The 27,868-nt window shown below is 44.1% G+C and overlaps 1 protein-coding gene across 2 annotated transcripts; it reads left to right on the top strand.

The window, feature by feature from the left end:
* Positions 1-27,580, top strand: LOC118777217 (complement C3-like). Of its 2 annotated transcripts, XM_036528007.1 has the most exons (40): positions 1-80; positions 994-1,189; positions 1,361-1,529; positions 2,277-2,347; positions 2,473-2,740; positions 2,851-2,938; positions 3,827-3,929; positions 4,035-4,155; positions 4,350-4,465; positions 5,279-5,425; positions 5,824-6,033; positions 6,202-6,393; positions 6,586-6,741; positions 6,890-7,016; positions 7,243-7,317; positions 7,659-7,853; positions 8,242-8,359; positions 10,484-10,572; positions 10,860-10,999; positions 11,108-11,323; positions 15,053-15,113; positions 15,443-15,529; positions 15,621-15,824; positions 16,063-16,138; positions 16,585-16,744; positions 17,150-17,245; positions 17,589-17,739; positions 19,160-19,323; positions 19,748-19,906; positions 20,230-20,289; positions 21,605-21,695; positions 22,445-22,493; positions 23,349-23,439; positions 23,687-23,776; positions 23,926-24,031; positions 24,158-24,247; positions 24,332-24,412; positions 24,583-24,666; positions 24,904-25,039; positions 27,259-27,580. In XM_036528007.1, the coding sequence occupies exons 1-40, from the start codon at positions 1-3 to the stop codon at positions 27,398-27,400; spliced, it is 5,055 nt and encodes a 1,684-aa protein (XP_036383900.1). In that variant the 3' UTR covers positions 27,401-27,580. The 2 variants fall into 2 exon arrangements, with proteins under 2 accessions (XP_036383900.1, XP_036383892.1); XM_036527999.1 differs by lacking the exons at positions 23,926-24,031; positions 24,158-24,247; positions 24,332-24,412; ... (1 more) ...; positions 24,904-25,039; positions 27,259-27,580 and having other exon boundaries at positions 2,473-2,561; positions 2,658-2,740; positions 23,687-23,794.
* Positions 27,581-27,868: the final 288 nt, after the last annotated feature.

Here is a 27,868-nt window from a genome sequence, read left to right on the forward strand (position 1 = left end):
ATGAGCAAGATGAGTGTGGACGTGCTGTGGCTGGCTGCGCTGGCTCTGTCTCTTCCTGCACTCTCTCTGAGTGATCCACTGTGAGTATACCGTATACAGACGCACTATACTGCACATGATCCGCTGTGAGTGTACTACATGCATACGTACACACACTCTATACATTCACTGAGAGTCATGGTCACTATCCCTTTGGGACACACACAGGAGAAGGCAATCTGACTGTTGCATACCTGCATGGACACAGTAGAGACATGGAACAATTGGAGAAGTCAATAGGGATCATGTTTGTGATTCATTGTCAGAAGATCGCTGGTCAGAAAAAAATCTGGTGTATTTGCTTAGCTCTTGCCATAAGTATGGCAAATTCTTGTTCGAAAATCATAAGAAATTCATTAATTGGTAGCAACACATATTAACTGTTTTTGAAATCAGGAGCTAGCATTCAATTTCCAGGGTGGAACACTGATGTTATACCCTTTAGCAAGTTACTTAAGCTGAGCTGTGGATAAAGTATAAGAATAAATATGCCTTCTCGTTTTAGAGAATAACAGAGACTAAACAGAGGGTTAATGAACAACCGAGGACGCCACCGAGTGCTATGCTCAATAAATCCCTTTAACGGTGTCATTGTGGCAAAAGGTTTTTGGGGCTTTGTGGTTCAATGACTGCAAGGTTTGTTAGTAGCTGTGTGTGTGTGTGTGTGTGCGTGCCTATGGGCATGCTTGTATGTATGTATGTGTATGTGTTCAGGAGGTGGTTAGTTTCATTCTCATACTGTTGCCAAGTATTTCAACAGGTTTGTTTTAGTGTCCTCTGCGGGATAACAGCCAATGAGCTTGTCACATAGTTCTCAAGCCCCCTTCTCTTTACCTCTTAGCTCGGGTTACCTCGGGTTCCTCAGCCTTCTCCCTTCTCTTCCTTGCTACTTAGTTGTTGTCCTTTGACTCCAGACTGCATCACACGGTAAATGTGCATCTCTCCTCTCTGCAGGTTCATTCTGACCGCGCCAAACCTTTTGCGAGTGGGCAGCAAAGAGAGTGTGTTTGTGGAGGCGCAGGAGTACATGGGAGAGAGCTTCAATGTAGAAATCATGGTGAAGAACTTCCCAGCCAAAACCCGGGAGATCTTCTCCAAAACTGTGACCCTGAGTGCTGAGAACAACTTCCAGGCTCTGCAGGAAATCCTGGTGGGTGTCTATGTCTTTCACTCCCAGAGCACAGAGAGGGGTCTTTTCCAAATCCCCTGACATCACTTCCTCTGCCCATCCACTCATTTCAGGTCCCACCACTGTGAACAGCAAATCAGAGAAATGCTTCTTTGTTAAACTCAGAACTGCATCCCTCTGTTTTTATTTCAGATCCCAGATGATGATCTTTCTTTTCACAAAGAGTCACGACTCCAACAGTACATCTGTCTGCAAGCAAAGTTTCCCCAGCGTCAGCTGGAGAAAGTCGTTCTTCTCTCTTTCCAGTCAGGGTACATATTTGTGCAGACAGATAAGACCATCTACACTCCAGCAAGTACTGGTATGACTGTATGAAGCCTTCTGCATCACAACAGCACTATCTACTGGCTAAAATAACTCACAGACACTATGCTGAATAGATAGACACAGTGGATCTCGAAGGTCTACACACCCTTTAAAAATTCCATGTTTTTGACACCTTAAAGGCTGAAATGAAGACAAGTCAGACTTTTTTTTTAGCTTAATTTACAGATTGCAACCAACAATCAACCAACAACCAACCTACGTGAAATGCCTCAGTTTAAAAAAATATATTGAAAAAGAAAAACTTTAAATATCTTAGTTGCCAAAAGTCTGCACACCTTTAAATTAACACTTGGAAGCACCTTTTGCTTTGATAACCGCAGTGTCTTTTTAAAAAATAAATATTCTGTTTTCAAACACATATTTATCTTTGATATGTATGATACACATGCATAAACACTTTAATTTTGTTTTCAGTGCCACGGCCATGCAGATGAATAGATCAGAGGACTATAGTGTGCGTCTCCATAGACGTACATCAGATTAATCTGTCAAATTTGCATGAGATGTTTATACAATGTGAACTGCTTTAGTTCTAACAACAGCAGGATACTTCCCAGTTCCCCAGGTCCATAAATCTGTCATTCATTAGTTAGTAATGATTAATGGTGCTTTGTCACTGTGTTACTCTTATTTAAACAACAGTGGCAAACTGGTGCTTCCATTCAGTCTGCAGTATTCCTAGTGATTGCTGTGTTCAATAATGGACTCGTTGATGTTCTAGTTCGTTACAGGGTCTTTGCTTTGAACCCTGGCTTGGAGCCAATCACAGCTGGTGTTTCTGTGGAAATCATGGTAAAGTTTTACTGTCTATTGTCCTTCAAACATAGAGTCATACCAACCTCGTGGACCACTTGTCTTCTCCTCTTGTCACACTGATGACCAGAAAAGAGAAAACCTTTTGTCTATTTCCCATCCAGACTCCTGATGGAATCACAATTCAGAAAGACACTGTGCATCCAGACCGTGGGATAATATCTGGACAGTACCAACTCCCAGAGATTGTCAGGTTTGTACTGTCAAAGGCAACACATGTTGCTCACATCCCACCCCCCCCCTACCTACTGCCACGACCTCTCACCTCTGACCTTCTCTTGGTTTACAGTATAGGGACCTGGAAGGTGGTGTCAAGATTCCAACAAACCCCACAGAAGAATTTTACAGCTGCCTTTGAGGTGAAGGAATATGGTGAGACTATGACTTTTCTTACATGGGGGCAAAAACTGCAGTTAATTCCCATCAACAGAGAACAGGGATACACTATGTGCAAATCTTTTTTTTCTCTTTGATCCCTCTAGTGCTGCCCAGTTTTGAGGTCACGCTAACACCAGAACAGGATTTTTTCTACACCAACGATACTGAACTGTCTGTCGAAATAAGGGCCAGGTAGGATAATGTGATTGTTGTGCGTTAGGGAGACAACGTCTGACTAATACACCTTGTGTGGCTAACATATACTCCACTGCAGTTTTCAGTAAGAATTTCAAATTGTATATACATTTTGCTTCAAAGTACTGACTTTGGGTCTGTGTTAGCTTTTTTAAAGGGTTGGGGGAATTATTGGTGGGGAACCTGATTCTGGATCAGTTGTCCACAAAAAGTTCCTAGAGATGTCAAGGTTCAGGCAAGGCAGGCAGGAATCAGGTCGATTACAGGCGGGTCAAAAAACGAGAAGAGCGCACAGACGAAAACACGGTGGGGATGAAACAGGTGAAACACATGCTGCTACGAACTAGCCACAAGACAGGGACACACGGGGAAGATATAGAGCAGGGCTAACGAGGGAATGGGAAGCGGGTGTGCAGGCAATCAGGCGGTGGGAGACCGGGCGGGGAGCGGGGCAGGGCTAGAACACAAGGAAAACAAAAGCACAATACTGACAAGAGCTGCTCACAGCAGTAGATGCCAAGTCCCTCTCTGTCTTCAAAAAACATCTGGAGACACAGTTCCTCCGCTCTCACCTGAGCACCTGAAGCACTACCACCTAAAGGGATTTCTCATGTCTCAAAACCATTTCCCTATTAAGAGAAAGATTAAAAGAAAATGTGATCTAATGGATTAATGTACTCGTTATCTCTACCAGCTGAATTGTACCTTGTCTGGCCAACTATTGAAACCTGGTCATGCAGCGCTTCTAATATTGTTGACTCCTTATGGTTTTTGCTTGTGTTGTACTCTGCCTCACTTTTAAGTCGCTTTGGATGAAAGCATCTGCCAAGCGAATAAATGTAATTGTACCTGTGGTGAAGACCTTCCTCTTGTCTCACTCTTAAGGTACCTCTATGGGATGGATGTGATGGGGAAGGCTTTTGTGGTGTTTGGATTGCTGACCGAAGGAGAGAAGAAGAGTTTTCCTGCCTCTCTGCAGATTGTGGATGTCAGTGTACTTTTCTGTATCACCCACACCTCAACATAAGCAAACAGCTTATACTGTCCCTCTTTCATGGCTGGTCATCTAAGATGGGTTTCATTTTGAATACAGGTCATAGCAGGAAGGGGCAAGGCCACGCTGAGAAGAGAGCATATTCTGAAATCCTTCCCCGATATCAACCAACTCCTCCAGTTGCCCTTATATGTGTCTGCCAGTGTCCAAACAAGCAGTGGTAAGACCTGTGCTCTGTGTGTGTGTTTGTACGAGTCTTTAGATAATACATGCAAGCATGTGTTTATATCCGTTATGGTTTGCATAAATGCGAATGTGTAACAGTGTATGCACAGTATGTGCCTATATGAGTGAGTGTATGAGGTTGTGTGTATACAAAGTGACTGTACGCTGATTGGTTCCTTCCTCTGGTAGGCAGTGAAATGGTGGAGGCAGAGAAGAGGGGAGTCCTGATAGTGACCTCACCCTACAGCATCCACTTCCACAAGACTCCCACCTACTTTAAACCAGGGATGCCATTTGATGTCATGGTTTGTGTTCTTTACTATATTTAGAAAAAATATATATATATTATTTTTTACTTTTTCTTTATCAGTGTTGCGTTTCCATTTAATGAATGGTTCAGCTGATAGTTCAACTGGAATGTGTTTTATCTACAATTTTTGCAAAAGTCACAGTTCTGTTCTTAACAAAAGTACAGAAATGTTCACTGATGATCTAAAATTGCAAGAAATTGTTTTGTTCAGTGTATCTTAAAATGCATTATGATGGGCAAAAATATATTACATGACATATACTGCAGTCTGATATTCTGCTTGTCAGGACTGCGGCTTCTTAGCCTGGTTTAGTTTTGTTTTCCTCGTCCATGTGCTCTTGTTTACTGCTTTTTCCCTGTGTTCCAGCCCTGCCCTGCTCTCCGCCCTGTCCCCGCCCACCTGGTTACCTGCCTGCCTGCGCACTTGCATCCCATCTCCTCATCAGCCTCGCCCTATATATATTCCCTGTTTGTTTCGCGTCTCCTCACTAGTTCGTCTCAGTTCATCTGTTTTGCTACAAGCTGGGTTTTTTCTGTCTGCCTGCCTGCCTGCCTGCCTGTCTGCCTGCCTGCCTTGCTGAATCCTTTGCCTGTTTCTCTTGATCACGTTTTTTTGGATCTGATTTTGGTGCCGCTTGCTGTGCTTTTTCTGGTTTTTTGACTTCGCCTGTTTTGACCACGTTCTTTTGGAATTCCGATTTGGTTTAAATAACATCCATTGTGCGTCCTGCCCCCCTGTCTGCACCTGAGTCCCAGCCTGAGCCCTGACACTGCTGCTTTGATCATTTCTCTGATGTGACTTTGAAAGGTTTACGTCACAAACCCAAATGGCAGCCCCGCCATAGACATTGAGGTGGAGGTGACACCAGGGCCAGTTGTGGGCAGGACGAAGCAAAACGGTGTCACCAAGTTAACCATCAACACCCAGGAGGAGGCTACCCATCTGCCAATCACTGTGAGCTCCACCCCCAAGCCGTTTGCACTCGGGAATCAAACCTCTGATCCCACCACTTTGATGTTGAATGCATTTACAGAGCCTAGCATTTCAGAAACTGATTCAGAAGCATCAATCCATTATATCAATCCATGCTTACATTTTCATCTGTTATGGAAAACAGATGGTTTTCTATAACATGTTGGTTTTTATAATAAATTATTTGCTTCTGGGAATATTTCTCCTTGTTGCGTTTCTTTTTTTCTGTGCGGTTCATTAGCCAGCACCAAATAACCAGCAAAGACTGAAAGAGAGCGACGCTACTGTTGCCACGCAACATATTCCTGACTGATGGGCTGGAGCTCTGGAGCTGGTCTGATGTGTTTAGACATGTTGCAGTTTTGTCTTTTCATCTCCAGGTGAGGACAAAGGCCCATGGCATACCTCAGGAGCAGCAGGCTGAAGAGAGCATGACAGCCCTACCGTACAAGACGCAGGGCGGCTCCAAGAACTACCTGCACATCAGCATCCAGGAAGCTGAGCTGGAGATTGGACACAATTTGAGCATAAGCCTCAGTCTGAAAAACAGCCCAGATGTTCAGGATCGGATCCAACACCTCACTTACCTGGTGTGTATCTGTACTGTTCACCCATCACACACCCGTTGTGCAATGTGTCTATATCTGTACCTGTTATGAGTGTGTATCTGAACAGGTACTTGTGTATACCTGCATGTGGTTGTACTTGAGAATGCCCACAGAAGGGTCTGATGTATACTTATGTGTGTACCCAAACAGATAATGAGCAAAGGGCAACTTGTCCGTGCAGAGAGGTATCAAAGACTGAAAGAACTGTCACTGGTGACGATATCGCTCCCAGTAACCAAGGACATGATCCCCTCCTTCCGCTTGGTGGCGTACTACCATGTGGGAACAGAGGTGGTGTCAGACTCTGTTTGGGTCGAAGTGAAGGACAACTGCATGGGAACGGTAAATGAATTGCAACCTTTAATGAAAGCGGTTTTGCAATTATACCTGTACAGGTGAGTGTAATGCTGAATGAGAAATGGCCTGTACATTTAAAGGTGTGTGTCTGTTATTGAGTCATGCTTAGTGAGATATCTGATATACCAGTGACTGAGTTGTGCTGAATATAGAGGTGTATTCCTTCTCTGCCTGCAGCTCACTGTTTCCCCCACTAGACCAAAGGATGTTTATGAACCTCACCAGCCCTTCAGTTTGACCATCACCGGTGACCCAGGTGCAAAAGTGGGACTTGTGGCCGTGGACAAAGGAGTTTACGTCCTCAACAGTCAGCATAGATTGACACAAACAAAGGTAAGCAAAGAACATTTATTGCATAAATAATGGTGGCTTCCTGCTGGTGTAAGAGTGATGGAGGGATGAGCTCTCGGCAATATTGGCTTATAGGGGGTGCTGTACACATCTGCTTGTTCTTGTTTAAAGCATGTTTCTCCACATGTAGATCTGGGATGTCATTGAAAAGCACGACATTGGCTGTACGGCTGGAAGTGGCGCAGACAGCATGGCAGTTTTCTATGACGCTGGACTGGTGTTTGAATCCAGTCTTGGTGGAACTATACCCAGAACAGGTATGACTATTTTTGTCATACCTCATTGGTCTACGTACATTGTTTGTGTGCAGTACAGTAGTATCTATGAATGTGAAGTAGATAACACTTGTGCATCAGTGGTACATTTCTGCATGTCTAAGTCTGTCTGAATATGGGAGCTACTGTTTTCACTCCCAGAGAAACAAACCACAGTCATTGCTGCCCTTTGTGACTCTTTCTTCCTCTGTAATGTCTGTGACTCCAGACCCCCAATGCCCTGCTCACCCTAAGGCTCGCAGACGGCGCTCACTCTCACTGATCGACCTGAAAACGTCACTAGGTAAGAGAACCCTTTCACTGCACCTGGGGAAATCTCTGCCTCTCTGAGTCTTTGAGGAGGTACAAGGTTGTATGTTACTACATATCAGTTATTCACAAGAATCAACTTAACAAATGTTCAGATATAACATGGTAACTGAAGCGCATAATTTTTTGGTTGTTTTTGATTAAACAATTTGTCATAGCTTATTTGTATTTGAATATGAATGACTGTTTGAAATAGAATTATGTGCTATTATTTGGGAAGGTAGGTCCTTACCTTTTTCTTCCTCCTTTGTCTCCATGTCTGGCACTTTAGCTGGGAGTGTGGTTTGGTCCTGAGTCTCTCCCCTTCTGCCGCAGCAAGTAATTACTCTGGGTTGGCGAAGCAGTGTTGTCAGGATGGAATGGTGGAGAGTCTGATGGGCTACACATGTGAGCGGCGCTCCCAGTTCATCATCGACGGAGAAGAGTGCGTGAAAGCCTTCCTGCACTGCTGTTCAGAGGTGGACCAGAAACACGACGAGGCCAAAACGGAGCAGCTCCTCCTGGCACGCAGTAAGGCCCGCTCTGAGCTTTAGCCATTCTGTCAGGATGTAGGGAAGTGGTGAGGTCACAGCTATGCGCCAGGCAGAATGCTCCTGCCATTAGAGGAGTCTGTGTTCAACAGAGAATAAGAATACCAGATTGGACAATAGCATCATTCCCTTCGAACATGGCTATTCCTTTCTCAGTTGGCATACCCTAGCTTTGCTTTTGATTCAATGGCAGGTAAAATAGTTCTGTTTCCAAAATATTGGGCTAATGATCAGTAAAGCGCCAAGAGGAGTAACTGAAGGGACTAGTAGGGGTAAACTCCATTGTCTGATTTCCACATCAGAGATTCCTTGAGTTGGAGTCTTTATTCAACTCATTCTGGCTTGTCTGCCTGTCTGTCCATGCGTAGGTGATGAAGTAGATCACTACATCAGCAGTGATGACATTGTGGCCTGCACGCAGTTCTTTGAGAGCTGGCTATGGGAGGAGATGACACTGCCAGAGTGTCCCCTAGACCGGACACAATGGTAAGAGCTGCCAGAGGCACATAAGACTCCAGTATTTGAAGAACTGATGCACAGAGCTTCCCTCTGACTACAGCTGTGCAGCGCTACTTTCTGTCTACAGATGTGCAGTGTTTCTCACCGTTTTGTGGTTTGATGGTGTTTTAGGGCAGGGGTTCTCAAACTTTTTGGGACCAGGGACCCCTTACAGGGGAAAAATTTTCCAAGGACCCCCTCATAATCGTGACACAGATTAAGCATATGCTCATTACCATTTGGACTCTATGATGCCATTGGAACTATTTGTATTCTCTAAAACTTTTCAGCCTAAATACTTCAGACCTGTTTCATAGTGATGAACAGAAACACATTTCGATTTGAATCATGTTAATACCACTTATTTACTTTTAAACAGAGGGTCGTTTTATTCAACTTGCATTTGGACTCAACTTGACAGCATTTGACAGCTTTTCAAGTAATTGATCTTAAAGGCTTTCAGAAACAGTAGCAAGATTGACATAGTCCTAATGACATAGTCCTAATAAACCCAGACATTTAAAATTACCGGTCTAAAGCTGACTTTCTGTAAATGCTTCAGCTTTAAAATAATTGACTTATTTTTCCTTGTTCAAATCATTGGCAGAAAGCTCTGAACAAATCATAACGGAAGTTATCATAACAGTGTTACAGAACACATTATAGTAATTAAGCCTATTACGTCAGAAAAATTTTATTGGAATATTTGCATTAGGCTGCTACATCACACGCTTATCTCACACAATTCACAATAACTCACTTTATGAGCTCACCTAAATTAATGACATGGGTGAGCCGTGTTTTCTGGCGGGTGTATTCCTCACTCTTTCGACTGAAAAATTCTTTTGTTTTACCCTTATATTCCGGGTGCTTTGTAATCAGCTGTTGCTTTAGCTGGGTGGCTTCATGGCTTTGTTTGCTAGCACCTGAAGACACATGAATCATTTTGGTCTCCCGTCTCTGTTCTCAATAAAACCAAACTAGATATAACTGTCATCATATTTTCTCAATTTAGCTAGTGTCACTTGATGGTGTGGACTGACTCAAATATTTCTCCATGCTTGCCAGCTAGCTATCTGGCTAATAAGCCAAGCTACGCAAGAGCAGGAATGGTTCATTGTGCCTGAGTGAAGTGAGTGATTCATGACAGATTGACGTGATGTGTCACAATCATATCAGGATTTCGATTGGCCCAAAGTTAACGTGGGTGGGAGTAATGGACACAATATGCTTGTTTTATTGGCGCAAATGATCCCCATCTGTAGATATGCATTTTTAATGATACAGCACAATTTTATAATTTATAGCAAATTATTTTGTGGACCCTCTAGCTATGGGTCTGGGGATCCCACTTTGAGAACCACTGTTTTAGGGTGTGATACTGAGTGTTTATATGCAGAATCACTGATGTTTATGACATGCAGATCAGCATATAGTGGGCATTTTTGTAATTTAGCACATGCTCTTAAGCAGAGTATAAAGTACACAGTGCATCCAATGAAGTGGCATGTTGGGTGGTACAAGACTAACACAGTGCTTAAATAGCTAGTGTGTATAAGCTCTTAGTGAAATGTAAAATAGCTCACAGTAACGCTATAGCATACCTAATAAAAAAGATACAGAATATCCTGTAGTAAACCTTCAAAATTTTCTTGTAAAACTAAAGGAGAAGAGTTCATGCTTGGATATGGGAGATCAGAATGGATGAGACATGGGAGAATTTGGGGAGATTGTGGGCTGATGAGGGAGTTGCAGCGGTCAAGCTGGGACCAGGAGCAGGGCTGAGTAGGTGGTAAGGAAGGGGTAGATTCTTCTGATGTTGTATAGCAAAGATCTGATGGCCCTAATAATATTTCAGATGTTCCACATCCAAGGTCAATGAATCTGTACAGAATCCGCATACCATTGGGCTCAAAAACCTGCCTTCTCACTGCACCTTCAGTGGTTCTTCCTGTCTGTGACTGCACGGTGCCGCTACCAGTAACAGTTTACCACTTTAGAACAGTACCCATCTTGTCTTATGGCTGAACAGGGCATCTCTGTCTTTGCTGCCGATTAGTTTTGTCCGTGCAGTGTAACTATCGGATCTGTCTGTCTTCCATCATACCCCAGTGTGTCCACGTCAGTAAGAAAAGACAGTTTTCTGAAGGACTCCGTCACAACCTGGAAAGTCACTGCCATCAGCCTGTCCAAAACTAACGGTACTATTCCTCTGCCAGACTCCGTTTCTCTGCCCTGCGGCTGTAGTCCTCCTTGTGTCTATCAGTTTAACTAGGATTCAGTTTGAATTGTGCAATCAACTGTAGATAGGTGTAATTCATTCACAGTCCTATAACATTGGTCTTTACTGACAAATGTCAGAGCATCATTTTGGATACACCTCAATTTGCATGGTGGTTAAAGTTTTAAAATTTTGTGTTTTGGTGACTGAAACGAGACCTGCACAATATACTGCAGTTGTCTTTCATCAGTGTGACTCTGTTGACAGGAATCTGCGTGGCAGATGCCATTGAAATGAAGGTGATGAAAGATTTCTTCATTGATCTGAAGCTGCCCTATGCTGCAGTACGAAATGAGCAGTTGGAAATCAAAGCTGTGCTATACAATTACCTTGAAGAGGCAATAATGGTGAGATGTCCGTGTAACTCATAACCTCATTTCTGTGATACAGTCTGGAGAAGGGTAGCATTATCATGTTGTTAGCGTAGGTCACATGTGTGACCCTCCCACCATCAGGTTCGGGTGGAGCTGATGGAGACAGAGGAAGTGTGCAGTGTTGCCAGCAAGAAGAGGAAGTATCGCATGGATGGTATTGAAATGGATCCCATGTCCTCGCGTGCTGTCCCCTTTGTCATCATCCCTATGACCCCTGGACAGCACTCCATTGAGGTCAAGGCTTCCGTTTTCGACTCCAGCCTTGCTGATGGTGTCAAGAAGTCCCTTCACGTGGTGGTAAGTGCATACTCTACCCATCACTCCTTCACCCATTTCCGTCTCCTTACCTCCGCTTAGCCTTTGTCCCTCTACTAGCCTCCTCCCATCACCATTCACCTACCATTCATCTCCCTCCACTAGACAGATTAGAACTATGCCGTGCTGAAGATGTGTCAAGTGTCAAGGCTCAGGCACGGACTCAGGCAATGGAAGTCCCAGATTAAGGCAGGGTCCGCTTAGGCTAAGCCGAGGAGCGGAGCAGCACGATATCAGCACGTCTCCAGGTGCAGCGGCAGTGCCGGACAAATGCCATCACCGAGGGGACCCTGACCTCTTTTTCTTAGGCCGGAAACAGAGGAAGTTGGTAGCCTACACGACACTGGAAGGGAGACAGCCCCGTGGATGAAGAGGGCAGAGAGTTGACAGTGTATTCCACCCAGGGAAGATGCTGGCTCCATGCTGTAGGCTCCTGGGATGTGAGGCACCGCAGCACCATCTCCAGCTGTTGATTCGCCCACTAGGTCTGGCCGTTGGACTGGGGGTGAAAGCCAGAGGACAGACTGACCGAGGCCCCGAGGAGATTGCAGAAGGCCTTCCAGAAGTGTGAGGTGAACTGGGGCTCCCGGTCAGACACCACGTCGGTGGGCAGTCCATGCAACCTAAATATGTGGTGGATTAGTAGCTGAGCGGTTTCTTGGCAGAGGGTAGCTTGGGCAGGGGAACGAAGTGTACAGACATGGAGAACGACAATGGTCAACGACAGTGAGGATGGTGGTGTTACCGTCAGACGGGGGCAGACCGGTGGCGAAGTCCAGGGCGATGTGGGACCAGGGTCGTCTGGGAACCGGCAGGGGTTGCAGCAGACTGGCGGGCAGTTGGTTGAACGTCTTACTCTGGGCACAGACCGAGCAGGCAGAGACGAAGTTCCGGACATTGTCCTGCATGGTGGGCCACCAGAACTGCTGGCTGATGAACGCCACCGTGCGACGGGCACCGGGATGGCAGGCGAGTCTGGATGAGTGCCCCCACTGCAGGACCTGGGAACGGACAGACTGGGGAACATGGAGACGGTTAGGAGGACAGGAGCTAGGACTCGGCTCAGCCCGGAGAGCGGTGCTGATGGTGGTCTCAATGTCCTAGTGCACCACCGCGACAATACATCAGGCGGGCAGGATGGTGCTGGGCTCCTGGGAGTCCTTAGCAGGTGCAAACTGGCGAGACAGGGTATCTGGCTTGCCATTCTTGGCTCCCGGATGGTAGGAGAGGGTCAAACCTGGAGAAAAACAGGGACCAGCGGGCTTGTCTGGGGTTCAAACGCTTTGCCGACCTGATGTACTTCTAGTTCTTGTGGTCGGTCCACACCAGGAACAATATTCGCCCCCTCCAGCCAGTGTCTCCACTCCTCCAGCGCCAGTTTAATGGCTAGCAGCTCCCGGTTGCTGATGTCATAGTTGCGCTCTAAGGGTGAAAGGCAATGGGAGAAGTAAGCAAAAGGGTGAAGCTTGTTGTCGGCAGCTGAGCGTTGTGACAGGACGGCCCCCACTCCCATGTCTGAAGCGTCCACCTCCACCATAAACTGCCAGGCAGGATCCGTGGCAAGTTGCCATGAAGTGGCCAGGCTGCCCACAGTACAAGCAGGACCTGGTGCTGATCCTCCTCTGACACTCGGTGGGAGACAGCCAAGTGCGGTTGACCTGCATCGGCTCCAGGGAGGCAGGCGGCGGAGATGCAGGACTCCATGCAGCCGGAACAGATGGATGTTCTCGTGAGGGGCTAAGCAGTCCCCTGGCTCCTCTCTTCCTGTGGCGCTGCGACAGATGCTGGTCCACATGGATGGCCAGATCCACCAAGGCTTTGAAGCTGGCAGGTAGCTCCTTGGTGGCCAGCTCATCCTTGATGGACTCTGCGAGGCCGTTGAGAAAGGTGTCATACTGCACCTCCATGCTCCACCTGCTGGAGGCAGCGAGGGTGTGGAAATCAATGGCGAAATTCGACACCGACCTGCGCCCCAGAGGGTTAGCAGCATCTCCCTGGCAGCCTCACGACCGTGCCTGGAGCGGTCAAACATCCTCTTCACCTCCTCGGCGAAGACTCCAAAGGAGTGGCAGAAAGGAACGCCGGCGTCCCAGTCTGTGGTGCCCCACTCCCTGGCTCGGCCTGTCAGCAGGGTGATCACGTATGCGATCTTCACCCGGTCCATGGGAAACGTGGAGGGCTGGAGCTCGAACACCAGGGAGCACTGGGAGAGGAACGATCTGCAGGTACCTGGGTCCCCTGCATACGATTCAGGGGGTGGCAGTTGGGGTTCCCAGCTCGGTTGTGCTGGCGGGACAGGAGAGGAGGCTGCTGCGGGTGGCGCGGGGCGGTTCTCCTGGCTCAGCTGCAGCCTGTGTAGCTGAGCTGTGATGCCCGCCATGCTGGTGGTGAAGCTCTCCAGGGTCTTGATGATGGCTTCCAGCTGGTTCTGATGGCTCCCTAGCAACGCACCTTGCGGCTCCAGTGCCGCCTTCATCTGGGGAAGGTCTGCTGAGTCCATAATGGCCAGATCGTACTGTCAAGGCTCAGCCACGGACTCAGACACAGACCACGAGTGCTCTGAATCCAGGTGTTTATTAGCAGAATCGTCAGACAAGCAGGCAAGACGAACAGACAGGGTCAAAAAACCAGGCAGGCAGTCCAAGGGCAAAACAAGGATCAAGACAGGAACAGGCAGGGTCAAGGCAGGCAGATCAGGAAATTGGGAGTCGAAGAGCAGGTGAGGCAGAAACCAGTAAATCCAAACAGGGAAAACACAGGTGGGAACGAGACAGGCAAAACACTGTAACGATCTGGCAAACAAGACAAAGACAAGCAGGGTAGATATAGGGCTGGGCTGATGAGGTGATGGGAAGCAGGTGCGCAGGCAGGCAGGTGGAGACGATCATGATAATCAGGTGGGCGGAGAGAGGGCGGAGAGCGGGGCAGGGCTGGAACACAAGGAAAAACAAAAGCACATGGACACTATGACAGATGGGAAGAACAGAAACACAACAGCTACGGGGCCGGAGTACTGACAGGAAGAATCCAGGTTCAGACCTGTGGTTCCAATGTAGGGCCATGTAGTGAGGGGTCTGGTAAGCACTCTGCGTGTATAGCTTAATCGTGACCTTCTCTTGGAGGGGATGATTTTATTTGAACTTTCTCCAGTGTAGACAATGTTTTTATCATGTCAATATACCACATTCCTCATACCATTGATACAAATGTGACAACGAATGCCCATTTCATTTTTATATTTGAATAAAAACATTGTAAAACCATGCATATAAAAGTTGCTGTTACTCATATTTGTATTTCTTTACACATATTTTGTTAGATAATTATGTATTCCTTATCTGTTGTAATCCAAAATTTTAATATTAATTATTCTACTGGGATCACATTTTCAGTGTTCCCAAAACAAAATCAGACAATGGCATGTCTTATTAAAGGTGTGCAGTTGGTTTAAACCACTGATTCTCAATCCTGCTCCCGGGGACCCCCTGCCCCGCACGTTTTCCGTCTTTCCCTGCTCTACCTACCTGACTGAACTCATCATGGCACTTTTGATTAGCTGAGCACACCTGATTTAATCAAGAGCATGTTTGGAGCAAGGATAGATAAAAGATATGCAGGACAGGAGGGCTCCAGGAACAGGATTGAGAAACACTGGTTTAAACCAAAGCAAATTGAAGTTGCTGCTTAATCCATGTGTTTTCTCTCTCATAGGCTGAAGGAGTGAAAACCATAAAGCATGGTGTAACTGTGGTACTGAGGCCATCTGACCATGGTGAGTTTTGGATCATGCTATGACCATGTAAACATACTATCTTCTTAAAATTTTCATGGATTGAGTTTTGTTTACCATCTGGATTCTCACAGTAAATATATGTGAGGGGATGAGCTCATACCATTGCCGTTTTAAGTGTGTGCATTCTTTTACAACCAAAAATAAGATTCAGGCTCTACTTTCCCACCACTAATCCCAACCACAAAAATTCTGGATAATTTTGTGGCTCTTACTGATTGAGGACCACTACTGCAGTTTTTGCATCCTGGTATTTTACTCTTTTCAAGACGTGACATGTGCATGTGACACTTTACACACCCTCCTGTCAGGTGGTGTCCAGTCACAGAAAATTGACAGAGTGAAGCTGTCCTCCCAGGTGCCAGGCTCACCTTCACAGACTTACATCAGCGTGAAAGGTAAGGGGACATCCTCGCTCATGGTTTGGAGACACTTCTTTACCTGTTTTTAAATTGTATATTCCACTGGGTATGTCTGTCCACTACACAGCTGAGGTTCTGAGTCAGACCATTCAAGCCGCCATCAGCGGCCAACCCATGGGAAGCCTCATAACCCAGCCCACAGGCTGCGGCGAGCAGAACATGATCACCATGACCAAACCTGTTGTCGCCACACACTACCTGGATAGAACTGGCCAGTGGGACAAAGTGGGGGTAGATCGCCGTGCCAAAGCCATCAAATACATCACAAAGGGTAAGAGGCTGCAGATTAATAACATACAGCATATGAAAAACAACATGTACATAATAAGAAAATCAACAAATAAAATTACTCATGCAATTGTTTCAGTACATAAAAATGATTTGAAAATTCTTGTTATTACAGTGGTATTGCATAAATACAAATGTTTTATCATTGACCCAACTATCAGTACAGGATTCCATTTGTATGTAAGAAGTGTTTTGCTGTCCACTTCCCTCTTTATATTCAGGGTACACACAACAGCTGGCATATCGCAAAGCTGACGGCTCTTACAGCATTTGGACTGATACAAAACCCAGCACCTGGTGAGCCCCGTCCCATCATTCTTATCTAGTTTAACCCATTCTTATCTGTCACCCAGTATACCAACGCACCATTTTCGCAGCAGGGTTTTCAAATTTCAGCTACACACATTTCATTACCAGAGAAATTTCCACTATAGGAATCACCAAAGTTCACATTTGGGTGATGTGGTCTGAAGACAATTCTCTTCAGACTATACCTGGACTGACCTGTCACACAATTACCCCCGCCCCCGAGAACTACTGTCTCATTGTGGAACTGTACACATCCTGTCCCCGTACTGTCGCTAATACTTACTCTGTGCACTTTTGTATGTCGCTTTGGATAAAAGCGTCTGCTAAATAAATAAATGTAAATGTAAATGAATTTGATTTACCCTAAGGTGTCACATATTGATGAGGTACAGTGCTCTTACATGGTGAAGACTTTTTTTTTTCCTTTACACCAGGCTGACAGCATACGTGACCAAAGTGTTCAGCATGGCATACAGTCTCATCAGCATCCAGGAGGATGTGCTCTGCAGCACCCTCAAGTGGCTGGTCCTGAAGGCACAGCACGTGGATGGACTTTTCAAAGAGGATGCCCCAGTTAACCATGAAGAGATGGTGGTACGTTACTGCAACTGAACTTCAGCAGGGCTCTTACTCAGTTACCACCACCTACTCAAGTTGTGTTACTGGACATTTAGATAGCATTTTTTTATGAAATAAGGACATTGTAAACTATGAAGTAATTGATTCATTTACTAAAAGGTTTCCTTTGTTACTGCTTAACACCATGGAATTCTGTGAGTGGAATGTGGTTTTATGAAAGTGAAAACAATGCATAAGTCACTTCTATGCTAATCAGTTAATCACACCTACTCTCCTTTCTCAAGCTCTTCAAGTGATGTAAATGTAGAGATTCCCAAGTAAGGCTGTAGCCATGGACACTGATAGTGCAGCACCACTCATGTAAAGGACAGTGCGTTTGGAGAGCAAGGACTTGCATGCAGTTTGTGTTTTTGCCCACAGGGTGGTGTGCGTGGGAAAGACGCTGACGCATCACTGACTGCGTTTGTCCTGATTGCCATGCAGGAATCGTATGTCATCTGTGCGGAGAGAGTAAATGTGAGTGAATTGTCACTCCACATGTAGAAAACCTACAGGCAACCAGGTCACGTCACATCTGATGACACACAGTCTTTACACATCACCTATGAAACTGTCGACTGACATCATCACGCTTTATCTCACGCCCCATAGACAATACTTCTTGTTTTCTTCTTATTTATAATATGTAATTAAATTATTGTTTGGTAATTATAACAGGTGGTCCTTTCTACCTACAGAGCCTTATTTATACAAAAATTAAAGGAAATGTGTCATGTAATTTGTAAATCTCCCCAAAATATACAGAATTCTCTGCATTGACAGGTTTAGCATGTTATCATTGTAATTTCTGTGCCTCCAGAGCTTGCCTGACAGCATGAAGAAAGCTAGCAAGTTCCTCTTACGCAGAATCCACAGCCTGACCAACCCCTACGCCGTGGCCATAACCTCCTACGCCCTGGCCCTCGAGGGGAAGCACCAGCTGCCCATCCTGCTCCGCTTCGCATCCACTGGTGAGCTGATGCACTGAGGGTGTACACAGTACCCATGACCCATACAGTGCTCAGCTGCCATACTGTTCATGATTCATACAGTGGACAGGGCACCCATGACCCACACTTCTGACATTGAGTGCACAGTGCTTATGACACACAGTTGACGCATCCTCTCCTCGTGGTTCTGTATGCTTACCTGCATGGCAAGGGGGGAATGATGGAAAGAAACCAATCTAGTTGTTGCTAGGGGTACATTTACATTTATTCATTTGGCAGACGCTTTTACCCAATGCGACTTACAAGTGAAGTACAATACAACACAAGCAAAAAAACCATAGAGTCAACAATATTAGAAGTACTGCATGACAAAGTTCCAAAGGTTGGCCAGGCGAGGTATGTCTCAATGGAGCTGAAAATCTTTTACAAATCTGTCAATGTTACTCTATTAGGACTGCACCAACAAAAGACCAGAATGAAAAACAGGACAACTTATAGCACCTTTTAATTGCCTGCATACACACAACTCTATTGTATAGATTGGATTTCTGCCCAGTGACATCTAAACCCCAATCTATCAACGTTATAGTCACCTAAAAACAACTCCTAATCCAAATCAATACAAGAATACAACACCTCACTAAAGGGACAGTCTGTGGGTGAAGAACTGATTGTGGAAGTTCAACTAAATCTTCTTCATTTGTCATTTTCATAAACTACTTTTTATAAAAATGGTGTGAGATGGAATGCACACAGACATGCATCTCCTGCCCTAGAAACACTATTACCCCCAAATTTTAGCTGGAACCATTATTTTAAAAAAATAATAATAATTTGTCACAAAGCAGCCTAACAGAGGTCTTGGGCCTGAACCGCCAAAAGCAAGCCCAACCTAAGAGTGGTAAGAAAAAACTTAATAGCTAAAAGAGAAATATGCAGCAAAACCTGGCTCAAAGGGGAAGCCCATCCTGCCAGCACCATTTAGTCCAATTAGTCTAATAATCTTACTGTATTATTGTTTATAATTGTATAGGGACACATTTAGGTAAAATTAAGATTATAATTTTAACATTGCCTACGTGTATCCCTGTACAAATGCAAACATTTACAAGTCACACAAAAGCTTAGGCTTAGGCATTCATCATTATCCAAATTCCCACGCATGTGACTCAAAGATCACTGGTCGGTGCTGATATGGCTGTATTTGGAAGCAATAGAGAGTAAGTCCAAAGTACAGGAGAGGCTATTGATCACCAAAGTTGGGAAATTCTCTCAAATCCAAAAATGTGAACCTGAACCTTTTATACATTTCTGGACTTGTTCCAGAGCCTTCTAACCCAACTTCCCAAAATTTTCTAAGCTGTCTAGCTGCTTTGACCAAGATTTGTTCTGTGCCAATTTTACCCCAGAATGGAACCCATGTCCCAATCTGCCATTACAGACAGAACGCATTGGCCGGTCCCTGGAGGTCACCGTTTCACCCTGGAGGCCACAGGTTATGCTCTGATGGCTCTGGTCAAGGCTAAGGAGTTTGACCAGGCTGGTAGCGTGGTGAAATGGTTGACTGAGCAGAGGTTCCACAGTGGGAGGCACGATTCCACCCAGGTACGTACAGGTTGTGGAATGCAGGAGGTAGATATCTGGTTTTTCAGAGACGATCAGTAAACTCCAGCAAAGACCCTTCTCTTCTCTTGTCCCAATCCCTGACGGCTCAAAACTAAATTCTCTTGGTCTTTCAGTTTTCACATATTGCCATATCCATTTTAGGGCATTGTGTCACACAGAATTTTGTGTAGACTCGCTTATCTTAAAATCATCTGATTAGCTAATCCCAATCACTCTGTCTGATCCACACTCCATAAGGATCAGTCCCTCTGTACAGAATTCTGTGCAGCATCAGACCTTAAAACACAATCCATCGGTTAAATCACCCGCTTCATAGGGTGACATCTTCTGTAAACGACAGGAGAGCCCTACTGCCAATCAGGACCTGAAATAAGCCTCGCTGCTGTCTTGTTGTTCCACTCAGGCCACCATCATAGTGTTCCAGGCTGTGGCTGAGTACATGACAGAGGTGCCTGACCTGAAGGATGTCGACCTACATGTGAGCATCAACATCAGTGGCCGCAGCCAGCCCCTCAAGTGGACCTTCAACAACGAGAACGCTTACGTCACTCGCTCAGCGAAGGTGAGTCAGATGGACAGTATCGGAGGGGACGAACAGAAGGACCGAAGGAATGAAAGCGGAGGAGAGAGAAAAAACTGATGGAAAGGGGGTGCACAGTATGCCTATCAGAAAATGAGAGGGAGCACAACAAGAAGAGCATGAATGACAGCATGAAAAGAGAATTGGTGAGGGAGTGATTAAACAAAATTATGCATGGGAGTCTGAGAGAAAGAAAAAGAGATGGAATAAAAAGATTAGTCAAATAGTCCCAACAACCCGTCATCTTTTGAAACGGACAACTAGGCTCTTGTGTCAGTTAAAGACAGTTATTTCTGTGTTTACAGACTCGGACTGACCAAGACCTGCAAATCACTGCCGAAGGATCTGGCCAGGGGACCCTGTCAGTGAGTATTCTGTCACTTCCAGGTTCAGATGGGGAGTCTGTCTGTTTTCCCTCATAATTTTCAAATTGCTTTAATATTGGATGAAATCTACATATGTAAAAAGGATAATGAATAATATTCACAAAATAAAAGTTTCACAATATTCCCATAGATAGGATAGGCTCGGTTTTTATTTACATTACATTACATTACACGCATTTAGCAGACGCTCTTACGCACAGCCACTTCCAGCACAAAAGAACATAAGTGCATCCATTAAAGTTAAATGAGCAACAGTGTCAGACCAGGCTAAAATACTCCCAGACCAGTGAGTGTGAGCACTGTTATTTAATAAAATATGGCCGATAAATAAATTACTGTCTGGAGTACCTTTGTAATTCTGCATATTATGTTCAAGCCAATTACTATATATACTATAAGCAAAACAATATGGACGAGTTGGTCAGGAACTGGGTTTCAGATAAAGGGACTGCAGATTTGAATCCACTGAGGAACACTGACAAGACACTTCACCTGAAGGTTAAAAATAAAAGCAAAACTTTCTTGGCCAACCTGTGTAAACAAAGTACAAAGTATGTATTTAATTCAATTCTGAATATTTGTATGATTAGAATTTCATGTGATTGAAGGTTGAATTAAATTTTCATTTATGCTCAAGTGTCACATGAGATGTGTAAAATTTACTTGCATAAGCCCCTCTGTTAAGCATGACGTGATGTACTTACATCAGTGTGGGAATTTGACTGGCAGCATATGGACCCGAATCAGCCTGCTGGTTGCATTTCAGGTGGTGACATAATTTTAAGATGCATGATTTTTTTACAAGGGAAAAAACAAATTTCCATAAGAAACTCACAAGTGCTGAGTTCTGAAATATTCCTACAGAAGTTTCTCTTTTATTTATCACAATTTTGCTGAGAAAAGTACTTTCAGGTATACCTGTTGCTTTGCACAGCTGCTATTATGTGATTACAATACCAGCCATACAATTTGGAAGAGGTGATCAGGAGCTGGGTTTAAGATCAAGGGTGGGCAGATCTGAATCCCATGAGGGACACTGATATTACACCACTGGAGAAGATACTTCACCTGAATGTGTAAAATAAAAGCAGAAGGGGCTTTACTTAACCAATAAGCAAAAATGAGTTACAAGCATTGATAGCTTACCCGAATTGTATTTAATGCAAGTCTATGATTGTAACATGTTTGTACAATTAGAATTGTATATGATTGAAGCTTGCAATAAATGATATTTCCCTTTTAAATTCTGAGTGGTATCACATGTGCACTGACCAGCCTGCTGGTTACGCTGCAGGTGGTGACCTTATACCACGCTTTGCCAGAGGAAAAGGACACAGACTGCAAGAACTTTGACCTGCAGGTGAAGATTGAGGAGGAGTCAGAAGGTAGTTTATTGGACAGTGAAGCATTATTTTTCATTCTGACAACATAAATGTGCACCCTGTTGCATAAAGAAATAGACTGTGCCCAAACTCGCATTCTAGCAAACTGCATACTAATATGCTGTGTAGTTGGTACTCTGTACTAAGTCTTTTAGTATGCATCAATAAGTACACAAGTCCACAGTATGTGTGAATTGTGAATTACTTCTCTGTCAGAATATCAGATTAAATTCTGCTCTTACCTACAGTAGAGGCTGACCAGGTGCAGTATTTTGCTCTCAAAAGAAATACCACAACTGGCATGTTATTTGACAATACATCAAATGATCTGTCAGTATAAAACACATTGTATGATTTGATACAAATGGTTGTTCACATCTAGCTGCGAGTATATGGACTATTCTAATTGTGTTCCATTTTTCTGTTTTTGAACTTCACCAAAAGTCCGTACTCCTTTTGTTTTGCAGTGAATTCTGGATAGGAAATATGAAGCACTTCCTGGATATTGTGCAATACAATGACACTTCTTTTCACAACTGTAGTATGACTTCAGGGTACTTTCAGGCATACTACACTACAAATACTATCAGGTGTGAATGTGCCAAATAGCCAGGCATACTTGATAAGCATACTACATGATATGCTAGTGTGTGATTTGGGACACAGCCATAGTATGGACAGTAATCTTACTGACAGTGTTGCCCTGACCTTGTTTAATGTTACATTGGTTAAGTCTGTTTTCTTTTTTGCAGTAGGCGATGAGAATGCCCTGGAAACATACAAGCTCATAATTGATATGAGGCAAGTGAGACTGAACTCAAAGACTTAACTTTTTATATTAAATGCAGTTTGATTTTGGTTTTATTGACCTCCAGATACTGTACATCTAATACTCCATTGTTTATGCTGTTAACCTTCTCAGAACAAGTGCACATTATAATGAACTTGGTATTCCATGAATGTGTGAAATATTGAAGATATTTTCCTGCTCTTGGACTGAAGGTGAACATTATAGTGGTGTTCCATCCTCATCTCTGGTACCACCAAAATTAGAAATAAAAGATTACATTCTCTTATGTAGATGAGGATGGTCAGGGTCTGAAACAGTCCACAAGGGTGCAAATGAGAACAGTTTGACTGGATTTACTACAAATATGGTTGATTGTACAAAAGTATAGAATGAAGGAATCTCCCTCTGGAAAAAATGCAGAAGTTGTACACATTGACCCCTGCAGACCCCAGCAACTGGGAAAGGCCTGTTCCATCAACACTCAGCCTTGAACCAGCAGATATCCCAATGAAGCTCCAGTGAAATTTAAGAGTCTTTGGGAAAGAAAAAAAAGACTAAATCTAGCAGAAAGTTCTGAAACCAAAGCATAGTGTAGAGGGTAAAAAGCTGGGATTGTAGTCCTTGAAGCTTTGACACTACAGAGGAAGGTACTTTAGACACATTGTAGTATTCCACTAAATAAATGCAAAACATTAATGAATCCTAGCCGTACTTAGCCGTTTTTGGATCTCTGGAAGGAGCAACTCAGATTTTCATATTTCCATGTAAACTGAAATGTCCACAGACCACAATTAGTTTACATTTCTGTTCTTTATTCGTCAACCTAAGCCTGTTTCGGCACTCTGACATACCTGTGTGTTCCCCAGGTACCTGTCTCCAGACAGAGATGCCGCCATGTCTGTGCTGGATATTACAATGCTCACAGGATTCGTTGCAGACAAGACAGACCTTGCAAGGGTGAGGAACAAAACTGGGGTCGTCATTGTGGCCTGTGAAACCACTCACTCATAAAACACTGAGTTAAAACGACCCCTACAATTTCTTGTCACCAAAGTTGTTGTCAATCCAATTCAAAAGATTTAAAGTTAATTTTATTTTTCCCTTACTTGTCTTTAGCCTAGAGTAACAGCTTAGAGTCAATAAATCATCTTCTGGCACACGGACTGATGTAACGTCTCTTTTCACGTCATGTTCACTCCATCAGTTAACCTCCGGAAGAGACCGGTACGTCCAGAAGATTGAAATGGACAAAAGGTTGTCTGACAAGGGCTCCCTCCTTTTCTACCTGGATAAGGTGTGAATGTGTTCCTTTGGCTGTGCTGAGAGCACTTGTTGTTGGTCTGCTCATCTCGGTATCAAAGCATGACAATGTATAGGACTCTGTCCATAAATCTGTGTTCTCTCTCTCCTCTTCATTTCCCTCTCTCCCTCCCCTTTAATCAGGTCTCTCACAAGCTGTCTGACAGAGTGGTCTTCAGGATACACAAGATGACCGAAGTGGGGCTGCTTCAACCAGCTGCTGTCACCCTGTACGAGTACTATGCTACTGGTGAGCTCCAGTCTTCCCCACTGTTTCAGAGGCCTTATCACAGTAAAGGCAAACACAGCACCCACACATGGCTCTGGCCATGTCATATGCAAAGAGCTTGAGGAAATAAAACCGCTGTTCTTGCAGAAAACCGCTGCATGAAGTTTTACCACCCGCAGAAGACAGATGGAGCCCTGAACAGGATCTGCCATGAGGAGGTGTGCCGGTGTGCGGAAGGTGCATGAATCTACTACAAGGAAGTGATGTCAGAAAGAAAGTCTGCCTGCCATTTCCTCACTAGCTTTCCTTTTCTGCTCAAAGAGAACTGCAGTTACCAGAGGAAAAATACAGCCAACGATTGGGACCGCTTGAATTCAGCCTGCGAAGCTGGTATGGACTACGGTAAGGTCACTGGACTATGGTAAACTGCATTGTGAAACTACAAAGAGGCTTTTTAAGCACTCATGCTCATTCTGTCTGATTGCTGAACAACCAACAGAACGGTGTTTCCTACTAGTACAAAAGACAACAGGTCTGGAGGTGTGCATACTGACCGTGTCCATGTTCTGCAGTTTACAAAGCCACAGTGGTCCATGCTGATCTGACTCCTGCATTAGACCACTTCACAATTCAGGTAGATGAAGTCATCAAAGAAGGTAAGTTGAGCTGCCCCCAGTGTTCTTGTTCACCAGCCTTTTTCTCTCTCTAACAGTTGATGAACTGTGGGTCAACACGCCAGTTGTTTCTGAATATCCGCTAACTTGTATCACAGAGCCAATGGGAAATTTGGTGGGTGTAATTAAGTGGTCGTGTTAACAATATAGTTTGTTTATTGCTGGAGGAATGTAACTTGACTGTTCCCTCCACCTGGTAAAATGTCCGTTTCCCTGCAGGCACTGACACTGGTGTGGGTGGGAAAGGGCGTATATTTATGGCCCATCCCTATTGCAGAGATGCAATAGATCTGAGAGAAGGAAGTACCTACCTGATCATGGGTAAATTTAAGGACTTTGTCGAAGGAAAGGACAGGTGAGTCCAAAGCTGATTCTGACTTGCACTGCTGCAGTCACTCAGGAGAGGGCGCCAGACAGCCAGAATAGACACACTGGGATTCTTTCTGCTGTGTTCAAGTTGTGTTTTCAAAAAACATTAAGACACTTGAAATGATACGTTGGCGATTCATACATGTATTTACTGAAAACATCTTGTATATCGTCGTTGTCGGGCAGAAATCTTGTATGTCCAAAACCGTTACTTTTCAGGAAATGAAGAAAATCCTGTTTTTATAATAATTGAACACCGCGTTGTCAAAGTTGGTGTTGTGTCTTTATATATGGTCAGATACTTGCATGTGTCATTATATTATTAATATTTCACCAAAATCAAGCTCAAATGAAGTTATGAGGTTTTTGACCAGCGAATGTCGAGATACGTGTTTTGTCCGTCATTGATTAGAACAGCCGCATCTGAGACAGTAAGTGCATCACATTACGTTATCATCAACTTACAGGTTACAAAGTTTATTATAGCTATGTGTGCACTCAGTTTTTCCTGGGATGAATACATTTGGCCAAAATCTCTTGTTATAAAAGATTAAGTGCTATGAACAGGCTATTGAAGACAGTATTGGCTATGACTAGATGGCAAATGCTAGACTAAACAGCACTCCAACCTACCGTGGGTTATCTGCACTCTTCTCCGCTCCCACATGTCTCTGGCCCAAATACATGAAACATTAGCCTTTACAGACTTAGTGTTTCTTGCGTAAAGAAACCGCTGTACTTATTCGAACAACCAGTTCTTTATTTAGCCTTGCACTGCAGCTCTTGCATTGCAAACAGCCAGAGACTGTCTCCAAACAACTGCCTACTACGGCTGTGTATTCTTCTACAATATAGCTACCTGCTATACTTCATTTATTATCACTGTTTCAATGATGGACAGAGTTTTAACTGAGTTTTCTAATAGGGATTGATCTAGCTAGCGAGAGAAAGGCTATGAATAATCTGATCATTTCTTGTCACATCACTAGCTAGCTACGCTAGTTTCCTCAGCAAACACTTCCATCTATAATCACAATGTTAACATCAGAGCTAAATTTGATAATCAGGTACACCGCATAGTTTTAACTGAGTTTGCAACCTAGGGCTAATTTGAAAACATTTTACACAGACACATGTAAAAGATGACCAATAGCATTGATTTATGGAAAAAAAAATTGACGAAATATGGGTGCGAGGTTTCTGCCCGACAGTAACAATATGTATGTAGTGCACGTACATGCTTGTAGTGCACGTACAAGCATGTTTCTGTGTCTTATACACAGGCACATGGTGAGTTTGTAAAACTTACCTGTGTATATTATGTACATGTTAATATACACTATATGGACAAAAGTATTTGGCCACACCTGTTTTTCAGGGCTTGGGCTAGGCCCCTTATCTCCAGTGAAGGGCAGTCTTAATGCTTCAGCATACCAAGACAATGCTATGCTTCCAACTTTGTGGCAACAGTTTGGGGAAGGCCCTTTTCTATTCCAACATGACTGTGCCCCAGTGCACAAAGCAAGGACTATAAAGACATGGTTTGATGAGTTGGGTGTGGAAGAACTTGACTGGCCCGCAAAGAGTCCTGACCTCAACCCCACCGAGCACCTTTGGGATGAACTGGAACGGAGATTGCGAGCCAGGCCTTCTCGTCCAACATCAGCGCCTGACCTCATAAATGCTCTACAGAATGAATGGGCACAAATTCCCACAGAAACAGTCCAAAATCTTGTGGAAAGCCTTCCAAGAAGAGTGGAAGCTGTTATAGCTGCAAAAGGGGGACCAACTCCATATTAAAGTACATGTATTTGAATACAATGTCATCACAGTCCCTGTTGGTGTAATGGTCAGGCGTCCGAATACTTCTGTCCATATAGTGTACGTATATGTGTGTTTGCATGTGTGCAAATGATGTGTAGTTTTACAATGAACAGGTGCATATGTGTGTATATACAGCACAATCAGCAGACACTCTTATCCAGAGCAACTTACAAAGTAAAACAAAGTGGCATGAAATGTTGTATAAACAGAACACCCCAAGTGTGTTTTTGTGTGTGTATTGTATGTATGCACATGATGTGTGTTTGGATAATCTAATGTGTGTATGTTCTGTATGTCTGTATGAAGTGTGTGTGTGTGTGTGTGTATTGTATAGGGTGAGACTGTATAATTTATGCTGTGTGTTTATATGCATGTTTGTAGGTTGCTGTACATGTTGGGTGGAGGCACCTGGATTGAGTACTGGCCCACGGAGGCAGAGTGCCAGGAACCTGCATACAACAAGACCTGCAATGACATCATTTCTGCTGCAGAAGAGCTCCAAACCTTTGGATGTCGCACTTAAACCTGTACCAATGTGCTTAATTCCTTGTTTTCTGTCAATTATTTTATGTTTAATGGAAACAATTTATGTGCACTAAATGTGTATTGCAGTTGCACTTCCACATTCAAGTTGACATTAGTCCTAAAAAATTTTCACCAGAGCATGTGAGGTAAATAAACTGACAAACATGCCAGCAACACAAGACTCACCCAAGTTGTTGACCCTGACTTTGATTTCTTACCTTCAGACTTGTCGTAGTAAAACTCAATCTCAATTTTTTTTCCCTGTGCACATTCAAAACTTCCTTCAATTGTTGTGCTGTCAGGAGAGCTGCATCTCTGGGCAGTGAATCTTCAATATTAGTCTTGTCCTAGGTAGTCTCACTGCAACGCCATGTCACATCAGAAGTTGCTGGATAATCACTTCATGTATGGTTCTTTGTAGCTGTTTGTCTGCCACTGAAATTGGTGTCCTAATTTGAAAAATGAC

Source organism: Megalops cyprinoides, chromosome 1, assembly GCF_013368585.1.
Source record: "Megalops cyprinoides isolate fMegCyp1 chromosome 1, fMegCyp1.pri, whole genome shotgun sequence".
NCBI classification, from domain to species: Eukaryota; Metazoa; Chordata; class Actinopteri; order Elopiformes; family Megalopidae; genus Megalops; species Megalops cyprinoides.

What these genes read in the sequence shown, in the direction of transcription:
- LOC118777217 (XM_036528007.1), top strand. Translation starts at nt 1, where the DNA reads ATGAGCAAGATGAGTGTGGACGTGCTGTGGCTGGCTGCGCTGGCTCTG. An exon ending in TCTGTGCGGAGAGAGTAAAT is followed by an intron (nt 17,246 to 17,588) that starts GTGAGTGAATTG and finishes CTGTGCCTCCAG; the next exon opens with AGCTTGCCTGACAGCATGAA. An exon ending in CGAAGCTGGTATGGACTACG is followed by an intron (nt 24,413 to 24,582) that starts GTAAGGTCACTG and finishes CATGTTCTGCAG; the next exon opens with TTTACAAAGCCACAGTGGTC.